The sequence below is a fragment of the Phlebotomus papatasi genome, chromosome 3 (assembly GCF_024763615.1).
Source record: "Phlebotomus papatasi isolate M1 chromosome 3, Ppap_2.1, whole genome shotgun sequence".
NCBI classification, from domain to species: Eukaryota; Metazoa; Arthropoda; class Insecta; order Diptera; family Psychodidae; genus Phlebotomus; species Phlebotomus papatasi.
Genome location: NC_077224.1, coordinates 52,412,265 through 52,433,178, shown reverse-complemented (window position 1 = coordinate 52,433,178; position 20,914 = coordinate 52,412,265). Strand labels below are relative to the sequence as shown.

At 35.2% G+C, this 20,914-nt stretch overlaps 2 protein-coding genes across 3 annotated transcripts; one reads left to right on the top strand and one right to left on the bottom strand.

Moving 5' to 3' along the window:
- Window positions 1-2,721: 2,721 nt before the first annotated feature.
- Window positions 2,722-15,725, bottom strand: LOC129807249 (calcium/calmodulin-dependent protein kinase type 1). 2 transcript variants are annotated; one of them, XM_055856396.1, is made up of 6 exons: window positions 15,074-15,725; window positions 11,791-11,925; window positions 11,216-11,263; window positions 7,182-7,787; window positions 3,778-3,865; window positions 2,722-3,694 (listed from the first exon to the last, which is right to left on the bottom strand). In XM_055856396.1, the coding sequence occupies exons 1-6, from the start codon at window positions 15,196-15,198 to the stop codon at window positions 3,542-3,544; spliced, it is 1,155 nt and encodes a 384-aa protein (XP_055712371.1). In that variant the 5' UTR covers window positions 15,199-15,725; the 3' UTR covers window positions 2,722-3,541. The 2 variants fall into 2 exon arrangements, with proteins under 2 accessions (XP_055712371.1, XP_055712372.1); XM_055856397.1 differs by lacking the exon at window positions 11,216-11,263 and having other exon boundaries at window positions 15,074-15,713.
- Window positions 15,726-19,256: 3,531 nt separating this feature from the next.
- LOC129807253 (proteasome subunit alpha type-7-1) lies at window positions 19,257-20,298 on the top strand. The gene is made up of 2 exons (XM_055856400.1): window positions 19,257-19,461; window positions 19,544-20,298. Exons 1-2 carry the CDS (start codon window positions 19,360-19,362, stop codon window positions 20,189-20,191), a joined length of 750 nt encoding a protein of 249 aa, XP_055712375.1. The 5' UTR covers window positions 19,257-19,359; the 3' UTR covers window positions 20,192-20,298.
- Window positions 20,299-20,914: the final 616 nt, after the last annotated feature.

Genomic DNA, 20,914 nt, shown 5'->3' with positions numbered 1-20,914 from the left:
CTAAACTTTTAGTATGTTGTAGTCGCTGATTATACCAATCAAACAAAAAAAATAGTTAAGTCGATCCATAACCCCTGACCCGAGCTATATGGGGTCAAAGTTCGAATATTGACCGGCCTCTATCTCCGGTTCTAATTAACATTTTGAGCTAAATTTTGGGTTTTTGGTTTCGTCTCGATGAGCACTTTCAGATGGCAGTTCAAAAAGTCACCACAGGTGTGAAATGTATGAGACAAAGATGGGTCCAATATACCATCTATTGGAGAATACCCACAAAGAGGTGGCATAGTTCATCAGGACTATGAAGTAGCGGTCCTGATGTTAGGATCAGAATTGTATATAAACCCAGGAAGAAATAGACATTCAGTTCAGTTTATCCCAAACCAACTAGCTATTACTTCCACTCGGATGCCACAAGGTGGCGCTGCGATAGCGTCAAAATTCATCAACATTCAAACTCATTTTTCTCAAAAACGGCATTGTGCAAGTTAATCATATTTTAGAGTGTTGTAGTCTAGTCTAGAACGTTTCCAAAATAGTGCAAATGTGCGCTGTGGTTAAAACAGAACCGGAGATATGAGGGGTCAAAGTTCACGAAATTCAAAAAATCATATCTCCGGTTCTATGTGACCTATGTTTTGATGGGTGAGGGCTTAAACGAAAGATCTCACCAAATGCTACAACTTTCTAGAACATTTGAACTTCGTGGGACCAACACCAGGGGCGACACAGTCGAAAAATCAATTTCAATATCACATAACCTCAATTAACTTGACTGTCGTTGAACCGATTTTAGTGATTACTTCGACATAATTATAGAGGACACTTGTGTCTACATTTCGTCCATACATCATTTTTCACCATTTTTCATTGTGAAAAAATTGATTTTCCCATAATAAAGCTTTGAAACCACTCAGATGCCAATTTAACTGCTTCTACTCGACCAAGATACTTAAAATAGGGTTTTAAAAGGAAAGTCTCACAAAATACAACAATTCTTTGATATAGTTGAAGTTCATCAAATGAACACTTGCGGCCCTTGGGGCGCTCTGGTTGAAAAAACGATTTCAGAAACAAACAACCTCGATTATCTCGGCTTCTGATTAATCGATGAGATCAAGTTCTACGGCAAAATTATAAAGAACGTTCTTGTCTACATTTCACCCATATATCACTTTTCTGTCACTCCATCCAAATCTTTGATATTTTGGTTTAAATACAAAATTTGTATAATTTCACGAATTTGATTCAAGATAACTGAATGGCGTCCTCCAACTTCAGCTCTAAATCGAATTTGCATGCATTCCGAGTTAGCTCACGTTAGGAAACTCACTTACAATAAGCTGATCTAGGCTTATCAAAAGCTTTCTCATATTATACTTATTTGAAGTTCATCAGCCGAGGAACAATAAATATATCTTCATTTATAAATACAGTCTTGGGATTATGCACATTTTCGGGACCGAAAATAACGCGCGAAATTACATTATGCATCGAGAAAATTTGCATATCCGCAGATTTCCTTTGAATAAATCCGCCGTAGAACGAATTTCGCGCGGAGTTAAAAATTTTAATATTTAAAAATTTTATCTGATTAAAGGAAATTAAAGTGTTATACTGAAAAATAAGCATAGTGTCTTTAAATTTCCCGCGTCACAAAATAGTATACATTCAGGGGCCGTAAAGTGTTTGCCCCATTCAATGCCACTTTTAGAATTTAATTGCTTATAATTTTCTCATTCTTCAACCAAACGGCTTAAAATTTGGGTTAAATGTATCCTGAAGCTATGTCATACTATAAATATAAGTGATTTTCTATAACTTTTTTCCAAAGGATCTAGAATAAACATTGTTTATGATTATGCAAAAATCTCCATTTTATGCCACTTTCTACATTTGGTGCCACCTGAGGATCCATTCAATGCCACCTTTTTAAAATGAGTATTTTGGTTGCTTATAAAGTAAGTGATTATGTAAAAATCACACCTCATAAATTTAACAAAGAAAATAATAGTAATAAATTAATTTAAGTAATTTAATAAAAAAGATAATTTGAAAATAATAGGAGCTGTTTATTTTCTGATGCTTTTTTATTTTTTCCAATGCTTCTTCAAGTCCTGTTTTTTTCGGGCTTCACTGAGTTCCTCCTTTTTCTTTTCTTTTTCCTTTTTGATTGCCTCTCTTGCAACTTTTCTCTCAAATTTATCCTCTTCATTTTTTCTTTTCATAATCTTTTTTTTTTTCTTTGAAAAAAGTCCACCCACTTATCCGAGGTAATTACCCTTGGGATATTTTCCTGATCATGCCTCCTCTTCTTCATCCTGTGGTTCTGCCCATTTAACTTCATCAGGATGGTCTTTTATTTTTGAAGCCTCTCATATTCTTGGAAGGCCTTCAATTATAATTGAGAATCAAATTCATATGAGTCATTGAGAGCTTCGCAGAACTCTTGCAATGTCCATTCGATCCTCAATTGCCTTAAATGTTGTTCTGTTCCCAAATTTACCACAAAAAAATTGTCATATGACATTGTCATACTGTTACAGAATTCCTCTTCAGGATATGGAAGTTCGGGATATTAAAACACATTTTTTTTTGTTTTTCTTCAATTCCTAAATGCCACTTTTTTTCTTTATTTCTTTGGAATTTTGCACAAAAAAAAACTATTTATAAAACTAATAATTAACTCCAAAATAAAATATAAGACATTTTAAAAAAACATTTTTTTACTATGTTTCACATTGTGTTTTTATTTACTAATTTAAACGTATTTTTTATATATTTTTCTTTTAAATTTTCTATTACTAACAACTACACTTATAGCTTTTATTTATATATATATATTTTTTTAAATTTCGTTTTGGAAATTTCGAAAGTAACTTCTATATTTACAAGATTCTTTTAGTTTTTTATTTATTTAAGTATTAATTTATGAGATTAAGAACAATTCTTTTTTATCGAGATTGTAGAGAAAGAAGTTTAAAAAAAAATATTTTTAAAATTTTTAAGATAAAAACAAGTACAAGGTACAATAATAGACAGCCTAGTGGAATAGTATTCGATATTAGTCATGGATTAAGTAATTAATAAATTCTAAGTAGTAAAACCCAACAAAAAAAAAAAACTAATAAAAAACTACAGTCAATATAAAAAATAGAGATTGCCGTTAAAAAAAAATGAACAATATAAAAAATAAATGGGCGGAGCTTTTCCAACTAAGAATATTTTTTGAAAATTAAGAATTCACAAGTTGGGGATAAATCAGTTAAAAAACATTAAAGGCAGCACAACCTTTCAAAAAAAGAGTAACGAAGATTTTATCTTCGGGACTGAACTCCGCCCACAAAAACAGACAATAACAAAAAAAGTGTAAAACCGATAGTCTTAGATCAAAACGAGTATATAAAATTATTTCCCCCTTTTCTAACTTCTAAGTGGAAAGTTTCTGTTTAATTTTTTTAATTTTTTTTTTCATTTTCATCCGTCAGTTAAATCTGAGCCACGCTTCGCAATGTAGAGAGACGGCCTATCATATTATTGCCTACTTACCGGCGCCACTGCCATTTAGGCTCGTATTTGATGAGACATCAGTGGCGCCTCCAGTACGTCCTGAAGCCGAATTTCCGGCATTTACGCTGCTGTTTAATGCCATTCGTTGCATCTGCCGAATGACAGTAGCAGCATGGTAGGCTTGCTGTTTAGGAAACAAGAATTAGTGCTTATATAGATCCTAAGTAAAACTGAACATTTTTAAGTTGAGCAAGTTTATTTATTTACCTTCCAACGTGACTTGGCAAAGTTCTTTTTAAGTTGCTCTGAAACAGTTCCATGGATATTCTTGTTACTGGCAGCATTTCCAGAGATCCTATCGAAAAGCAGGATTTAGAGTTTTGATAAAAAACAAAGTTGAAAGAAGAAATAAGAGATGTCAAGGGATCTCAGTAGATGAGTGAATAGTGCAATAGATCTATGACCTAGAAGTCCTGCGTTTAAAACTGATGAGCTGTAGATTTGTCTAGTGTCATGTCGGTCTTGAATTCGATCATTTAAATGCCAAAGCATTATTAAAAAAACGAACTACCTAAGTAATTCAGGCTATTACAAAGAGAGTTTCCGAAGCCTATGCGATGCATAACGGCTACCGAAAGGTAACCGTTGTCAAGCAAATACACCTCAATAGACTGTAGTGGGCTGGTCTTTTGGTTCGTAAGAATGAGGACGACCCGATCTTAAATGAACCAGATGACATGGAATAAGTCACCTGTTCATATTATGGGTGTTAGCAATAGTTGCGCGTAACAGGCTCAAGTGGCGAAGGATCCAGAGTCAAGCTAAGGCCATTGATTGGTTGTAGCACGGGTAAAGTAAGTTACAAAAATGAGTTTCGGATTGAAGTTGTTACTTCAGATTCAGACGATTCAACTCCTGTTGATCCACTGCCACTTATCTAAAATCCCGTTTTAAGTTATCGTATTAATTCAGCTAAAAAAGATAAGCTAGACTTTCCAATTTCTTTCAATCCAGTAGACATAATCAGTTTCTGTTTAGTCCCCTGCGAGTGGCCTTCAAAGTTGAAGCCAATTTCTTACTTTCACATACAAATGCGTATGGAAATTTTTCTGCACTCGTGGCCGTTACACGATATATGTCAAAAGTGAGGTATTCCTTATGTACAAGATTCTGGTCCTTGTATAGATGGATAAATATATTATGTATCTGTCTAAATGCGGTCATGTTCTGAAAAGTGTAAGCTGAGTTTCTGATCAATTTGTGAGTTGGCTTAAAACAGCTCCATATAAAAAAAAAACATTTCGCCGGGGGCTAGGTTTCTGTAAAAGGTGGCCGGCATGAGACTCTCATTACGCTACTCTTTCAACAATTTGTGCAGCACAACAGAGCTCATATTGAAGTTAAACAGATCGATACGATCGGCCTGATTTTTAAATGATGGACAGATTTTGGCTCCGTTCAGTAATAACTTTTCGAAGAGACAAAGCCACTCCAAGGCCAAGCCAACCCTATACGAAAATCTACCGGAAGCCTAAAGTGTAAGTTCACGTACTCGCCGCTTTAGCGGTGATTGTTCTGTCATTTCGAATTTAGGTATTCTTGACACTTCGATCACCACTAATGTCAACAGTGTGTAAAATGTAAACGTATGTTGCAAAAAGTGAACTTTTTGTGTAGTTTTGTGGAATTCCAGGATGACAGAACGTTTTAATTGCGATTTCACTACAATAAATGTCCTTTTCATGAACTAACTTCCTTTTGTGTAACTCGTCGGTTTAAACGTTCGAACTTACAACGGGTTTTTAGGAAAGTTCTCTCTGATAAACCTTCGAATCGGTAAAGGAAATCCTTAACCTGAGAGAGCTCTCAAAGCGGGAAGGTTATTACTGAAGGGAGAGGATTTGGGGTCTAAATTCCTGTGTTCATCTCCAAGCGGGCTAGATGCCTTGTAGCCCGGGGTACACTCAGGTAAGTGATAGAAGATTGGGTAAACGAACAAGGGATCTAGTTCTTCTAGAGAGGATTGGACGAGGGGCTAACAACCGCTTTTCGTAAAAACAAGATTGTTATGAAAACTCGCAAGGAGCCTATGATAGGACAGACTTTTCAACAGCGACCTACGCTACGTTTCTGGAACGAGTTGACGGAGAGTCACCAGGACTGAAGGAGGTTAGTGCGAGAGGCCCGGTCCCTGCAAGGAACGTTGCAGCCACCTAAGTAAGTAAGTAATCCTGGTTCTTTTTGTCACTAGATCAGGTCGCAAACGGGCGTCGTCGGAAATGGAAAATATTTACTCTTTGCTGGATATCGTAATGCAGGATCCTTCTGTTTTTGGTGCGAGTACTGAACTCGCAGTTTGAAGGGTTCCCGACCTTCTGCAGATTATATACTGCTTGTTCAAATACCGATCAAAGGTTCCCCAACTAAGGCTTAAGTGTACTAATGAAGTGCCATGAGATACATTGTAGGCTCCAACAGCTCTGCCTAATAGAGCCATCGCTTACTGTAAACTACCGGTTGGATTCTTAAGTTGGAAGGATTGAGAGGGAATGGGCTCTCCCGGAGCCAGATTTCCGCGAGAGACCCATGCCCACACGTTCTTCTTCTCTGACGTTCCAAACCGGACTGACTCTCCCGGTTCTCCAACTTAAAGGTACAGTGACAAAGACCCAGAAGGCAATGATACCGCAACGGCTTAGAAGCGGTCCAGGAACGGATTTGAATAGTAACGTTTATAACAGTAAGGATTTTTGAAAACGTATACAATCCATTGGAAATATGTCAGTTATTGCCTTTGTTGCACTTGCAGCCCACGCCTCCGAAATACTCCCCTATCCTCGATTCTTGCAATGTTCTATGATAGAAACGTTGTATCTGGCTATGCTAGAACCACAACATTTACTATAGACTTTCCAGCTTACTCTAGGCTGCCTGATCCTTCACCAAACTAATGCATGATCGGGTAGTTTTACTGAGCGAACTTGAGGTCATACTTGGAGGGAACCCAGGTTCCCTCGTTTGTAATCCCACAGTACAACAACCTGTTAAGAAACGGCTTGAGGCGAAGCATTTCTTTGATTGCCAACAGGAAATGGACGGAGACACTGAACCTTTCTTGACTTCCACAATTTTATTCTCTACGACGTTTCGAGGATGGATGTCCTCTTCATCAGATATCGAAAATGGCAGGGAAAATCACGTACAACCAGGAATTGTTACACTGCACTTGGACTTAGATCACAACTTTTACCGTAATGTTCATCATTCGATTGACTGACACAGAATTTGATTTCCAACCAAAGATCTGTATTCAGTTGTTTCAGAAGTATAGCCGAGGGCTCGACTAGCAAAGAACCAGCAAAAACGGTTAAGGAATAAGAATTTTCGGATTGTTTGGGCCTTTAAACGAGATTAGAGAAACGTCTTGTTACTCTTTTAGTGCGTAAACATTCGTTAAGATAGAACGAAGGAATGGAAACTGATTAGTAAACTTAACTGAAGACCTAGGAACAACGGATTCGTAAGGATAAAACCGTTTCATGGACCAGCATAAAGTAGTTCGCACGTTTCATAAGCATCATGGGTAGGAATATTAGTATGAAAAATATTAGTATTATGAAAGATACTGTTTTTTCTTGGATAGCGTTGATAAGATAATATTTCAAACTTACCATGGATGCGTTAGGGCCTGTTTGCAGGTGTATCTCTTCTCAACATTGACACACATGAGATTTCGAATGAAATCCTTAGCTGATTCACTAATTTCATCCCAATATGGTGAATCAAATTCAAATTCACCTTTGAGTATCTGAGCAAAGAGATTTGCATCATTTTCATCATAGAATGGTGGATAACCACAGAGAAGAATGTATGAGATGACACCTATACTCCATACATCAACTGCCTTGCCATATGGTTTCTGTGCCAGTACTTCCGGTGCAACATATCCCGGTGTTCCACATGCTGTTGCCATTATGCCTGAATCCTCCATTTTCGACAATCCAAAGTCACTTATCATAATTTTACTGTCATCATCTGGACTGTAGTATAGAAGATTCTCTGGCTTGAGATCTCTATGAACAACACCTTGTTCATGCATATATTCAACAGCCTCCAGCACCTGCCTAATCAGTCCTGAAGCATCCTTTTCGGTATACGAACCCTTCTCCACAATCCTATCGAACAACTCACCCCCAGTCACTAATTCCATCACCAAGTACACTTTTGCCTTATCCTCATACGTCTCCAGCAATTGCACAATATTCGGATGAGATAGCCTGCAACATAGAGGGCTTCCCATAGTCACTTTGGTAGCAACATTAGCTTCGTAGGAAGCCTCCCACTACCCTCTACCTTAGCCTACTTAAAATACTTCATCAAAATCAGAGAAAAGGGTTTTTTTGCGGAAATATCCCAAAAATCTCAAGAACCCTTAGGTGAAATGATAACTTTGGCCCTCGCTAGTATCGATTCAACACTATCGAATCTCTAGTATCGTTAGATCCAGAGATGACGTGCGACCCTGCATGCATTGTCGACTCGTTCCCAGCAACAGTAGAGTTGCCTGTTCGACATGCCGCGACGGTGGCGGCCTCCCAAATGTTCAGAAAGTAGTGGCCACCAAGGAGAACTATTGCTTCAACCGCGTTCGCTTTTTCCCACGCCGGCCGTAAGGATTTACATTAAAGCGAACCTTGCTCCGAAAACGTTCGTTGAACAGTGTTCAAACAGGGAATTTTCGTTTCTGAGTTATTGTGACACTTTGGGACAGTGAAACATAACCTCATTCTCGTTTGTTTTGATTTTACAATCAGAGTTATTTCAGTGATTTTATTGATTTTACCGATTTTACGTTAAAAAATGAACCCAGAAATTATTTTTTTCATGGAAAGCGTGATATTAGGGATACGCAATATTCATTTTGGGAGGGGGGGGGGTGCAAAAATTGTAATATCAAAACTGTTTGTAAATGTTTGTGAATTCCTATTGGAGACTTACGAAATGTTCGGTAATCGTATAACCCACAAACAAATTCGTAAAAGTTTGTACTTTTTTCACAAAGATTGTTCGTAACATGAACACTTGACGAACATTTTTTGTACTTCCTACAAACATTTGCTCGTAAATGTTCGTAAACACACAAAAAAATGTTCGTAAGATTTTGTCATAAGTTTCTATATAGTGCCTGAAAACCAAAAAAGCATTACCTCTATTAACGAGATACAATGGAAAAATTCTTACAAGGAAAGTCCTCCAACTCGAAATCGAGTTTGTCAATGAGACTTGGTATATTCCATAATTTGGAACCAAGGAATTCATTAGTGATAGTCCTAGATTTCAGAGATTTTTTGTTCACCTTATGTGGCAAGGTCAAAAAAGTCAAAAATGCATTTTTCGTGTGAAGACGTTAAATGGCGAAAGGTAGCAGTTTGGAATATTCTACGTATCCCCCCACAAGTTTACCCTGGGAATCCAAATATAATCTTAATTTTTCCCCTACCCCCCTCCTTTCCACTAAAAATATGTTTTTTTCTAGATTTCGGCAGAACGATCCATGGTATATTCTGTTCATTTTGAGATATATATGTTAGATAGTAATATACGGGGTGAAAATTAAAATCAAGACTTTCCTTGTTAGAAAAATGATGGAAGAGTAAGGTAACACGGAATTAACGCGTATTTAGAGTGTCGAAGTAAACTTTCCTCAATTAACTATACGGAAAGTTTTTGGGCTACATGCGACATACAAGGATTGCTGTCATAAACAGGAGGACGACTTAGTAAGTACGGTTCTTAAAATGAACGAGAATTGAGCTCCTATGACAAAATAACAACGGTCCGAAATTATAAGCAGTGTCCCAAATCACAAGTACGGTGTCCAAAATTACAGTCAAATTCATGTATATATCTTTATTCATTTTTAAACGTAATAGGATTAATTTTAGGGAAGACAAAGACGATAGACTACTATTTAAGGTTTCCAAGCAATATCTATTCCATAAAATATCTATTGAGTTGCCAACTTTCACCGCTCCTCTCCTTCCGGATTCACTTTTCTCAACAAATTTTTCGAATAAGATAATTTTATCCGCTAAGACCAAATAAGTAAAAGATTTCAATTAAACTACCCAAGATGACCTGTACAAATTGTCGAAAGCTTTGGAGAAAATTTGAGTTCTTTTATTTGAGAAAAAGGAGCTTCCTCAGACTAACACCAAATAATCTGATACCCCTAATGCCATAAAAAACCACATTTTTCGGGAATATACGTTGTTCATTTTTTTGGATATGTCTTAGAGATTACATTTTGTCTGTAAACACGGTTGAATAATTTCCAATAAAAATTTTTCAAGGTCAAATGTTAAAAAGGCTTTAGATAGCTAATTTCTCAACCAAATGAGGTCAAATATCTGTTCGTTGGAAAGGTCTTGGAATTCCTAACAAGACAGAACCGGTTCCAATAGGTTCTGAACCGATAATAAACCAATTTATAACCGATACCTAATTTTTATCCGAAATTCAATTATTTTACTTCTAAGGTGTATTTTGGGCAATATTTTGAGTGATTTATAAATCGGTTCAAATTGTTTGTGAACCGGTAATAAACCGGTTATGACCTGATAGATAATTTTAGTCTGAAAATCAATTCTATTGCTTATTATCGTATTAAATCGGTTACGAACCGTTAAACGGTAATTGATGCAAAAGTACTTTTAAGGTATAACATCTAAGTTACAACTTCAACATTTCACAACGCCTGGGACGTTTTGTCAGCCCGTTTTGTGGATATAACTTACTTAAAGGTTATATTTTGTTTATAAACACCGTTGATTTTTTTCTAACAATGATTTTTTCAAGATCAAATACTAAAAGAGCTTTAGAGAGGTAATTTCTCAACCAAATGCAGTCAAGTTTCAGTTCGTTGGAAAGGTTTTGAAACCAGAAAACTGAAAACTATTTTTTATCCGAAATTCAGATACATCACCTCATAGCGATTTTACTTGCTCTCCTGAAAGTTCAAAACAGCAGAGAATCAGTAAAATCAGTAAAATTAAACACGAATTACGAAGAAATACTGCGAAATCCTCAAAATCGTAAACTCTGCTTTTCCCCTTGAATTTGGTTTCTCGAAGTTTTTTATAGTATCTAAGCTAAAAGTTCGAGCATTTTACAAAGATGAGACATTTTTGCCATTCTTTTTTCATTTCCGGATACTTTCTGAAGTTTTTTAAGTAGTCATTTCGCCCATGTACGAAAATTCCCTTGATCCATTCTTAATAACAAATTCTCAAGGTCAAAGTATAAAAAGACCCTAGTCCCTGGCTAATATGAAATAGTTTCAACTCGTTGTGGACCGACTATGAATTCGTAAGTATTTCAAACAAATTTTGGAGTGGTCCATGAATACGTTTAAAATCGGTTTGGAACCGGTAAACCCTAAAAAATACATAACTTAAGTGGGAAAAGTCTTTGCGAAATGCTCAAATTTATGAGTATGTTCCCCATAAAACAAACAACTAAGAAAACTTTATTAGTACAATGTAGATAAATAAAGCTTAATTAATTTTGATGTGCAATAACTAATTCATGAATTCGAGCACTTCGCAAAGCATCAGACACTTTGTCACCCCTTATTTCTAGACGAATATGAGGGCTTAATTATGGATAAATAGCAATTACACTCTTAATCACCCCATTAACTCACCCCGGTCCGATGTTTTGACCATCGCTCTCATTTTGAAATGCACTGAACCTGAAGATTAGAAAGAAAAAAAGAGAAAAGAGAAAGCAAAAATAAAAAATTGCAGATCTCTTTTGAAGAAATAAACAAAAATAAAAAGACAACAAAACAAATAATGCTAAATAAATATATTATACAGAGAATGGAAAACTAAAAAATTAGTAAATTGTGCATAACGCGTTCTTTTTGTTTTGCTTTTTGGATTGGATTTTTAAAGGATTTGTGTTCCAATTTTTTTTTTCATAATTTTCTGTGCTTTAAAAAAAATAAAAATTACAATAAATGAAATGGATAAATTTAGCAATAATTTTGAAAAGGTGTTTTTGATTTAAAATAAAAAAAATAACTGAGGGCGGATTTTGATTTTTGTTCTCAGCCGGGGTGGTTGGGGTGATTTTTTCGACGTGCGTGTGTTAACATAAAACAAAGAGGTTATAAAAATGGATATATTATTATACATAAAATAGAATTCTTTTTTTTTTGGTGAAAAACAAGAAGAAAAGGAAGCAAAGCTTAAATTTTTCTTTTTGATCTCTTACCTTCTCAGAACTTTTATTTCATTCTCAAGTGAATCTTCTTTGCCTTTGAGCCCTTTTTTGTCAATTATTTTAACAGCAAATAATTGACCAGGTGTTTCTCTGCTCTCAGCCAATCTTACTTCTGAGAATGCACCACTGCAATTAACAAAGTACCAGAAGTATTCACTTAGTACGTTCTCTTCATTCCTTTTTATTGATATATGCAAATAAACAATTTTTGTTGGTTAAAATGTGAGGTTATGTTAAACATAACCTTCAAAACTAAACTGATTTTTTAAAAAAAGCAGGAATTATTTTTAAAAATTTGTTCATTTGAAAAACGAACAATCTTGTATTATCAATTCTGAGGATTTCAAAGTTTTTTACTATCTTTTTTTTATCACAAAAACATCTCATTTCTAACCAAACAAAATATAAATCTAAAAAAATAGCGGCCAAACAATTTAGTCATATCAGAAGATTGAAATGATCTAATATTTCTTTAAATTAGACCGGGAAATGTCTTCCATGAGATAACTTTCGTTTTAGAGGTTATATTATGCCTAACCTCAAAATCTAAATTTGAAATGAGTTGATTATTTGTTAGATTATTATTGCTTGTATTACAAGTTGCATATGTGCATAATTAATTTACTTTTTATAGCTTAAATTAGTTCTTAATAGTTATATCTATGTAACACCTACTTTTTTTGAGGTTATGTCTTATTTTTCCTGCAAAAACATAGAAACGTCTACTAGGAAGCATTGAGAAATTAATTTGTATAAGGTCTTCAAGTTGTTGAAACTTTCTATTTGACTCTAAATTCCTTAACTACAACCGAAAAAAAGAACAAGAACATTGTCAAAAGCACTATTTTTAGGTTAAAAATTAGTTTGTCGTTACATCCAGAAAATTTTTAAATTTGAATAAACTCTTTGAAGTTGAAGACTACCACGAGCCAGGGGAATTTCAAGCGCATCATCCAATGAATATAGTTGCTAACCTCAATATCTAAAAGGTTGCAGTGAGTTTTTCACGAATGGTGTGTACAAAGTCATTAGATTTATTAGGTATTTAACTTTTTAAAAGGACCACGAGATCAGCTTTAGAATAATGCTCAGTGCACAATAACTTTTATTTGCGTAAACATATATTCAAAATTTCCTATGAGAGTGAATGAAATGTAGATCTAATCATCCCGCTCACTCTTATATGCAATTTTGAAAATATGTTTACAAACGAAAGTTATTGTGCGTTGAGTGCGTTGACTATAAAAAAAAGAAACTTGAAAATGTTTGACAGTCAACTTCTCTTTTGTTTTTGCTAAATTTTCTGTATTTAACTTAGATATTTTGGGATTTTAGAATTGAAGATATAAATTTTTATAGTAAGTATGTATGAAATAGCCTTTAACCCAATTCACATCTTTAGCTTATTGCCTAGCGCACAATAACTTTTTTTTTTAGTAAACATGTTTTTGACATTTCAATGAGAATGAGTGCGATCTATATTTTGTCATCTCGCTCACTCTTATAGAAAATTTTGAAAGCATGTTTACAAACAAAAGTTATTGTGCGTTTTGGGAATATTATGCCTAGCGCACAATAACTTTTATTTGTAAACATGTTTTCAAAATTTCCTATAAGAGTGAGCGAGATGACTAGATGTAAATCTCACTCACTCTCATTGAAATGTCAAAAATATGTTTACAAAACAAAAGTTATTGTGCGCCAAGCATTAACCGTAAATTATGCAATTTTAAAGACTTTATCGTGCTATTCTTATTATAAATGAAAAGTAAAAAACAATATCTTGAACATTTTTTTTAACACTTTACTGTTCTCAAGTGATTTCTGCATTATCGACTTTTCTTTGCGTTGCTTTCTGTCTCTACTATGTATTTTCCCCAATTTTCGTTGTATTCCAAAACCACCAAAGAGTTGTCACAGGAACCAACAAAATGAAAAGTAGATCATGCAGAAGCACTTGAGAACAGTGAAGTATTAAAAAAAATGTCTATTTTTCCATTGAAATAGAACTATTATTTCTGCGCAATTATTATCTGAATTGCTTCCGGAATTTTGTCCCTAAATGACATTGGAAAAAAGCCCGACAGATAGAAAATAATTTTGTTTTGCATGCTTCGTCACAAAGTTTTCTCTAGGAGTGACGCATGGAAATTAGACTTTGTCTTGATTTTGGTAATATTTTTCTTCATTCTTTTTCCTGATTTGAATTCTAAGTGACAAAATCTTTTCCTATATAGTTGCACTATATAAATACATGATGTTTTACAGAATTAATGCAATGGATTTAAATTCTGCAACCGCTACCATTTATCTTTTTTCTTTACATAAAAATCATCTATTAATTTATAAAGTAGTAGTGGTGCTATTCCAATGAAAAATGAACATGTTTGTTTTTAGCATATGACTGTTCTCAAGTGCTTCTGCATTATCGACTTTTCATTGTGTTGGTTCTTGTCTCGACTGATTTTCCCCAGTCCTTGTTATATTGTAAAACCATTAAACACTTGTGACAGCAACAATTACCAGAAATAGTCGATAACGCAGAAGCACTTGAGAACAGTAAACAGTGCTATTCCAATGTATTTTTTTAGCACTTTACTTGTTCTCCAGTATTTTTGAATGTATAAAATCAATTTTTCTTTGTATTGGTTGCTGTCACAACTGTTTGGTGGTTTTAGACCACGGCGAGGACTAGGTAAAACAGTCAAGACAGGAATCAATGCAATGTAATGCCGATAATGCAGAAGCACTTGGGAACAGTAAAGTGCTAAAAACAAACATCTTCATTTTTCATTGGAATAGCACCATATTTCCAAAATATGAAAAATCTATTTCTAGTATTTTTGTACATTGTCTGTACCGCATTTAAGACATATTTAAACATTTAATACTTTAATGCTTTCTCTCAGAATTAGTGTAACTCATACCCAATGACTGTAGGCAATCTTACTATAAAATCTCTGTTTTTACTAAATTTTTAATAAAAAAAAAATAAATAAAAGCAATAGAGAACAGTTGAGAACTATTTTAAGAACTATATTGCTATGCAAAATATTTCATCATGTGAATGAGGCATTAGAATAATTGGAGAAATTCTTGTAAAATTTTACAATTCATCACTTTTTAATAAAAAAAATTAAACATTTTAATAACGAGGTTAGTCCCCCGATCGGAAGACTGTATTAAAAGCTTGTTCCTTGAGTGTATATCGGTCTTATAAGGTCAAAAGGTGTTTATAAAATTGAGTATTACGAGAGAAGCTTAAGATACTCACGTTCCAAGCAATTCCATCATAATGTACTTGTCCTCAATGGCCGGCAGCTTGTCTGAATCTCTTGCAGAATCCCTTCCACTCTTCCCCTTCTTGCTACTGCTGTCTTTCTTCCCAAAAAGCGGCATTCTGATCTTTTTGCATTCACTTCCTGCCTCACAATTCCAGCTTTTCTCTGTCTTCTCTAACCAGGAAAATGCTCAATTATTTTTTTTCTCAAGGTTATTAAATATTCCCCAAAAATAGTACAGTCCAAGCCGAAAAGGTGAGACTTTTCGCACTTCCACAGCAAGATTCTCTGTTTGTTTCTCACTGTCGCGTGTCCCTGGGAGTCACCTTCCCCTCTCACAGAACCCTGAATCTTGCAACACTTGGGGCCCCCTTCTGGTGTCAATTTTGAGGTCCTCTGGGGCTTTTCTCACTTATATTTCACACACTAAAGACAGAACACAATGGGGACAAGGGATTTTCAGACTTAAAAGCTGTATTCCAGCTAGTCAGAGAGCAAACCATTGACTTTACAGCAGATAAATAATTTTTTTTTCACAGATTTTCCAGGCGCTCTTTGACCCACAAGAGCTTCTTCTTCTTCTTCGGTTTTATGTTCAGGCTGTCGGGGGCAATCGGGCGCGATAGCTCCACTGCGACAGCTAAAATCCCGGCGGACCATGTGAAAATTCAATACACTATTTTGAATTTTAACAACGGACAACATTTTATAGCACATGAATAAAAATTTGTTAAAATAAAAATTATGGAAAATAAAAATTTTAGAAAAAATAAAAAATTAGGACCTAGATATTTTTTCGTAAACATGCTTAATTAAATACGAAAGTCCTTTGGATACGGATTAAAATTGAATCGTTTAAAAATCGGATTTTGTTGGAACGGAACAATTGAATTATTCTTTATGCAATTTTGTAAGCAAAAACCAGATGACAAATTATTGAAACTGTGCCCATGCAATGCACCCGGCTTATCTTTAGTGGCAGAGAGAAATCGACTCGCACATTTGTGGACACTTCTAGCTAGAAAATCTGAGGTGACATGATAACTTATTTTCTTTTCGACCCAATCGACTGTCGATTCTAAAAAATTTAAACAATAGCTGCAATTTCTGTAACTAATATAGATGTTTATGAACCTTATGAACAGTCTCATTCTTTTCAAAATGTCGCAATGAGTGGCCCAACAATCCCTAGTCGACGTTTACTTATGCTCTAGACACACTTACGACTTAAGCCGAGAGACGACTTAGTGGAAAATGATGGAAATGTAGTTTGACCATTATTTCCGATATAATTACGCTAAGCCGTCTCAAGGCTATATAACAGATATATATAACAGATATAGATTTATCGATACTATTCATTCGATCATTGATCATTGATCGATACTATTGATTCGAGCAAAGTTGAAAAGGAAACAAGTTGAATTTTCTTATTTGAAAAGCAAAGTAAGTTGAATTTTCCTCCAAAACTTCCACTGAAATTACATAAAATATGAAAAGAAAAAGAATGAGTTCAAACGAAAGTAGTTGAAAGTTGAACGTTTTGGCGATAATCGGTTGCAAAATTACTACGACAATCGAATTGATTTACACACGATAATCGTTAAAATATTCATCCAGTAAATGAAATGAAGTTTATGCTATTTTGTTGTTTCATTGTAGTACTATTATAATAATTATTTCTACTATTTATTGCATTTGGGCCATTACCGAGGGTTGATTTTTGCTAATTCTGCAATTTAATTGATTCCTTTTGAATTGAAAGTTGATATTTTCAGTGGTTGTTATTCGAAATTTCAATTAATTCAACAAATAGAATTGAACTTGCCAAATTTCACCTTGCTTTTACGGTGTAGAGTCTTTTATTCTCCTGAAAGGAGTTACACAGCTTTCTCCAATATCCGGACATCCGGACAAAATGACATTTGGGTTTTTTGAATCTGGTTAACGATTTTCCTATCTTGCGCTTATGAATTTATTTTCTGACGGAAAACCAGATTTTTCTTTGTGGTGCGCTTGAATTCATCAACCGTCGTGTTTGGCAGCTGTCATCCGGATATTGAAGTGCCGGATATCGGAGAGAGGAGAGCTGTGTAATACGATGGTTAACTCTTTCGCGTCATTAGGGTCATATATGACCCGGGGAAATTTTTTTTGACTATTTACATTAATTGAAATCTATCTGTTTGTGCACTACATCATAATAGAAGGATCCAAGATTCTTGGCTAATTTTCTCAATACTCCAGATATTCAGGAAAAGAAAATATTTGAGATCAAAAATCACTAATTTCGAACTTTGTGAAATGACTTTTCTTTTTCAAAATTTTTTATATTCATTTATTTTTTTCAGTAAAAAGTTCTTTAGAAATACAAAATAGAATATCCAAAGATTGTATATTGCATATTTTGATATAATAAACTACAGTAGACTCTTCGATATCCGGCTGACTGGGGGACAAAATGACATTTAGGTTTTTTGAATGATCAACGGTTTTTCCATTTTGTGCAGTGTGAATTTATTTTCTGTCTGACAAAGAAAAAGAGAATTTTCTTCATGGTGTGCTTATGTTTCATTTTTTTATCACAATTATGTATTAAAAACTTCGATACAATGTTAATAATACTTTAATTCACTCTGGACAAACTTCATGTTTAGTGAAAATAATTTTGAATATATCATCCGCCAGTGTTTGGCAGCTGTCACCCGGATATAGAAGTGCTGGATATCGAAGAGTCTACTGTACTCTCAATTTTCCAGAAAAGCGTGTAGAATTTTCCGGGTCGTATATGACCCTATTGTTGGCAAGGGTAAAAGATTTACGACAGTTTTTCGTGCTAAACAATGTAGTTAGGACCGTTGGGACATTGTTTTTTTTTGTGAAATCCAGAAAGAAAATATCTTGCTCGTGGACATTTCATCTTATATCTGATGAATTATAACATATTTTGCAATATTTTAGAGTATTCTGCAAGCGTCCCATATTGTGCAATTATGTTGTGTGTGAATAAATATGTAGATAAATTTATTTTTGCCAAATACCACTCAAAATATTGTGACAGAGTTTGTTCAAGGGATTACCAGGAAGATTCCTTGAACACCAAGAGTACAGTGTTCATCAAAACAATCCAGTTTGCCATGGTTTTGGCCAAATTAATAATTTCAAGCAAAAAACTCTTAGAAAGCCCGTGATATAGATTCTGAAAATGGTATGTATACTTCCCTTGCCGACAATAAGGTCATATATGACCCGGAGTTTTTCTGAGTTTTCGCGCAATGGAAAATTTTTTTCATCTCAGAACTATTATATTTGATCATAAATCATTAGGAAAAACTCAATTTTACATGAATGCATCTGCTGAATATAAGTGTGACGCGAAAGAGTTAAGAGAAATTGTTTTGCATTATTTCATATTTTTGATGAAAATATTTGATGTTATTCAATGAAAGTCCATTTCTTAATTAACTAAATTTTATTGTGATATCATCCTTAATAAGATTTTCTAACAAATTAAATGAAAATCGGATGTGGCTAAAAGAGCTTACTTTTTCGGCTGTGTAAGTACTTTTGGCCATTCATTTTCCCATACATTTTACACGTGGTGCACCTTGCGCATTTCAGTAAAAACAATCGTGACTTTTGACTGATTTTTACATCAAATAGAAAATGTGCAAAAAGTTGTTTAAAATACTCTAATAATCACATAAAATTGGTGTTAAATAAGAATAGGACTTGTGCTGTGTATTTGTGAAAATTTTCTAAAGCTATTTCTTCTATTTTATTAAAATTCTATTGGAAACAAGTGGCCAAAAGTACTGAAACATGCATAGTTTTCACTAAAATATTTAAAAAATTTTGGGAATTCTCCTGGATTATTGGGAAGAAACGGCTTTACGTTTTTAAGGTATCTTTGTACAAAATTTCATTTTATTTAAATAAAGTTTATAAAAATTACAAGCACATGAAACCTTAAAGTGGCCAAAAGTACTTACCCCACCCTACTTGTGGATGGTAAGAATAGGGTTATTCCAAATTTATTTCTCCTGAAAGGAAGTTAATAACGATATGTTCTGGTATTTTTTCTCACAATCGAAGTGATACGAGGTATCAAAACTAATGGCATACAGGTTATTAAATTGTAACGTGTCTTTGTCAAGCGGATTGTCCACTGGGTTTTGATTTGGTTGTGTGCGTTTGTTGATGATTTGAGTATTTCGTGCGGTGACTGGTGTATCTCTTTTTAATTATTTCCCGTGAAATTTAGTGATATTCTGTGAAAATGTCCTCACGCTACGATCGTGCTGTGACTGTGTTCTCACCAGATGGTCATTTGCTGCAGGTGGAGTACGCCCAGGAGGCCGTACGGAAAGGATCAACTGCTGTGAGTATTCCCTAACCTCAAACTCCATACAAATTTGCTGGTCATTTTACGAAAAATCTTTTTGGGGTCGTTCTGGTGGCAGGTGGGCGTCCGTGGGAAGGATGTTGTGGTGCTTGGGGTTGAGAAGAAATCCGTGGCTAAGCTGCAGGAGGAGAGAACAGTACGAAAGATTTGTCTGCTCGACAGTCATGTTGTGATGGCATTTGCCGGACTCACGGCAGACGCCCGGATTCTCATCAATCGTGCCCAGGTTGAGTGTCAGAGTCACAAGCTCAATGTTGAGGATCCTGTGACATTGGAGTACATTACCAGGTATATTGCTGGTCTTAAGCAGAAGTACACTCAGAGCAATGGTCGTCGACCTTTTGGGATCTCCTGCTTAATCGGTGGCTTTGACTATGATGGTGTTCCGCATTTGTATCAGACAGAACCCTCAGGCATTTACTATGAATGGAAGGCAAATGCCACAGGGAGGTCAGCCAAGACAGTGAGGGAATTCCTGGAGAAGTACTACAAAGATGAGGAGGTGGAAACTGAAGCTGGCGCTGTAAAGTTAGCCATCAAGGCTCTTTTGGAGGTGGTTCAGTCCGGTCAGAAAACCCTCGAAGTGGCCGTAATGCGTCGAAATGAACCACTGCAGATGCTAGACGTTGAGACTATTGAGAAGTACGTGAACATCATTGAGAAGGAAAAGGAGGAAGAGGCGGAAAAGAAGAAGCAGAAGAAGTAGATCCTGAATTTTTTTCTACAAAAATATTTTTTTCTCAAGTAAAATACGCTCCGGAATTTTTTTGGGGCGTTGCTTTTCATTTAACAATAAACAAAATAAATGAAAAATTAAGGTGTTTTAATTACCCGGATGTATTCCTGTTTAGGAATTATTGTAGAGAACATCAAAGGAGGCATGGAGCTGAAGGGAGACATCGAAATTCGCATGCTTTGTTTCTGGCGCCGGCGTTGCTCTATCTTTATTCTCCATGTAAATCGGAGATTGCCCATCTTCGGGAAGGATTTCTTCAGGTGCTGATTGGTCAGGGGGTTCGGGGACTGACTCAGGGACACCTGTGTGTTCATTTTCCACAAGGGGAGTCTCCCAGATCTTCGATGATGTGGCTTGAGGAGCAAAAGTGGAGAAAGTTTCGGAAATCTCGTAAATTGGCATGTAGGATCCGAAAAAACTCGTCAATTTTTCAGTATCCTTAGTCCCATAGAATCCTGCAATGTCCCCAGCATTTATGGTCTTCTTTGTACTGGCTTCCCTGTTAGGTTCCTCTGCCCAGGACGAATTTGTCAGCAAGAAATTCAGAGTAGTTTTCTTTTCCAAATAATTATTGGGATTCTGTCGCTTCGCCTCAAATTCCACAACTGTGATCAAGTGATTGAGCTCACTTTCCATTCTAGGTAGTTTTCTTACCACCCTGTAGCACGGATCCCTCTCCCGGAGACCCGAAAT

What these genes read in the sequence shown, in the direction of transcription:
- LOC129807249 (XM_055856396.1), bottom strand. Translation starts at nt 15,198, where the DNA reads ATGCCGCTTTTTGGGAAGAAAGACAGCAGTAGCAAGAAGGGGAAGAGT. An exon ending in GAAATAAAAGTTCTGAGAAG is followed by an intron (nt 11,264 to 11,790) that starts GTAAGAGATCAA and finishes TCTAATCTTCAG; the next exon opens with GTTCAGTGCATTTCAAAATG. An exon ending in GGTCAAAACATCGGACCGGG is followed by an intron (nt 7,788 to 11,215) that starts GTGAGTTAATGG and finishes TCTATGTTGCAG; the next exon opens with GCTATCTCATCCGAATATTG.
- LOC129807253 (XM_055856400.1), top strand. Translation starts at nt 19,360, where the DNA reads ATGTCCTCACGCTACGATCGTGCTGTGACTGTGTTCTCACCAGATGGT. An exon ending in TACGGAAAGGATCAACTGCT is followed by an intron (nt 19,462 to 19,543) that starts GTGAGTATTCCC and finishes TTCTGGTGGCAG; the next exon opens with GTGGGCGTCCGTGGGAAGGA.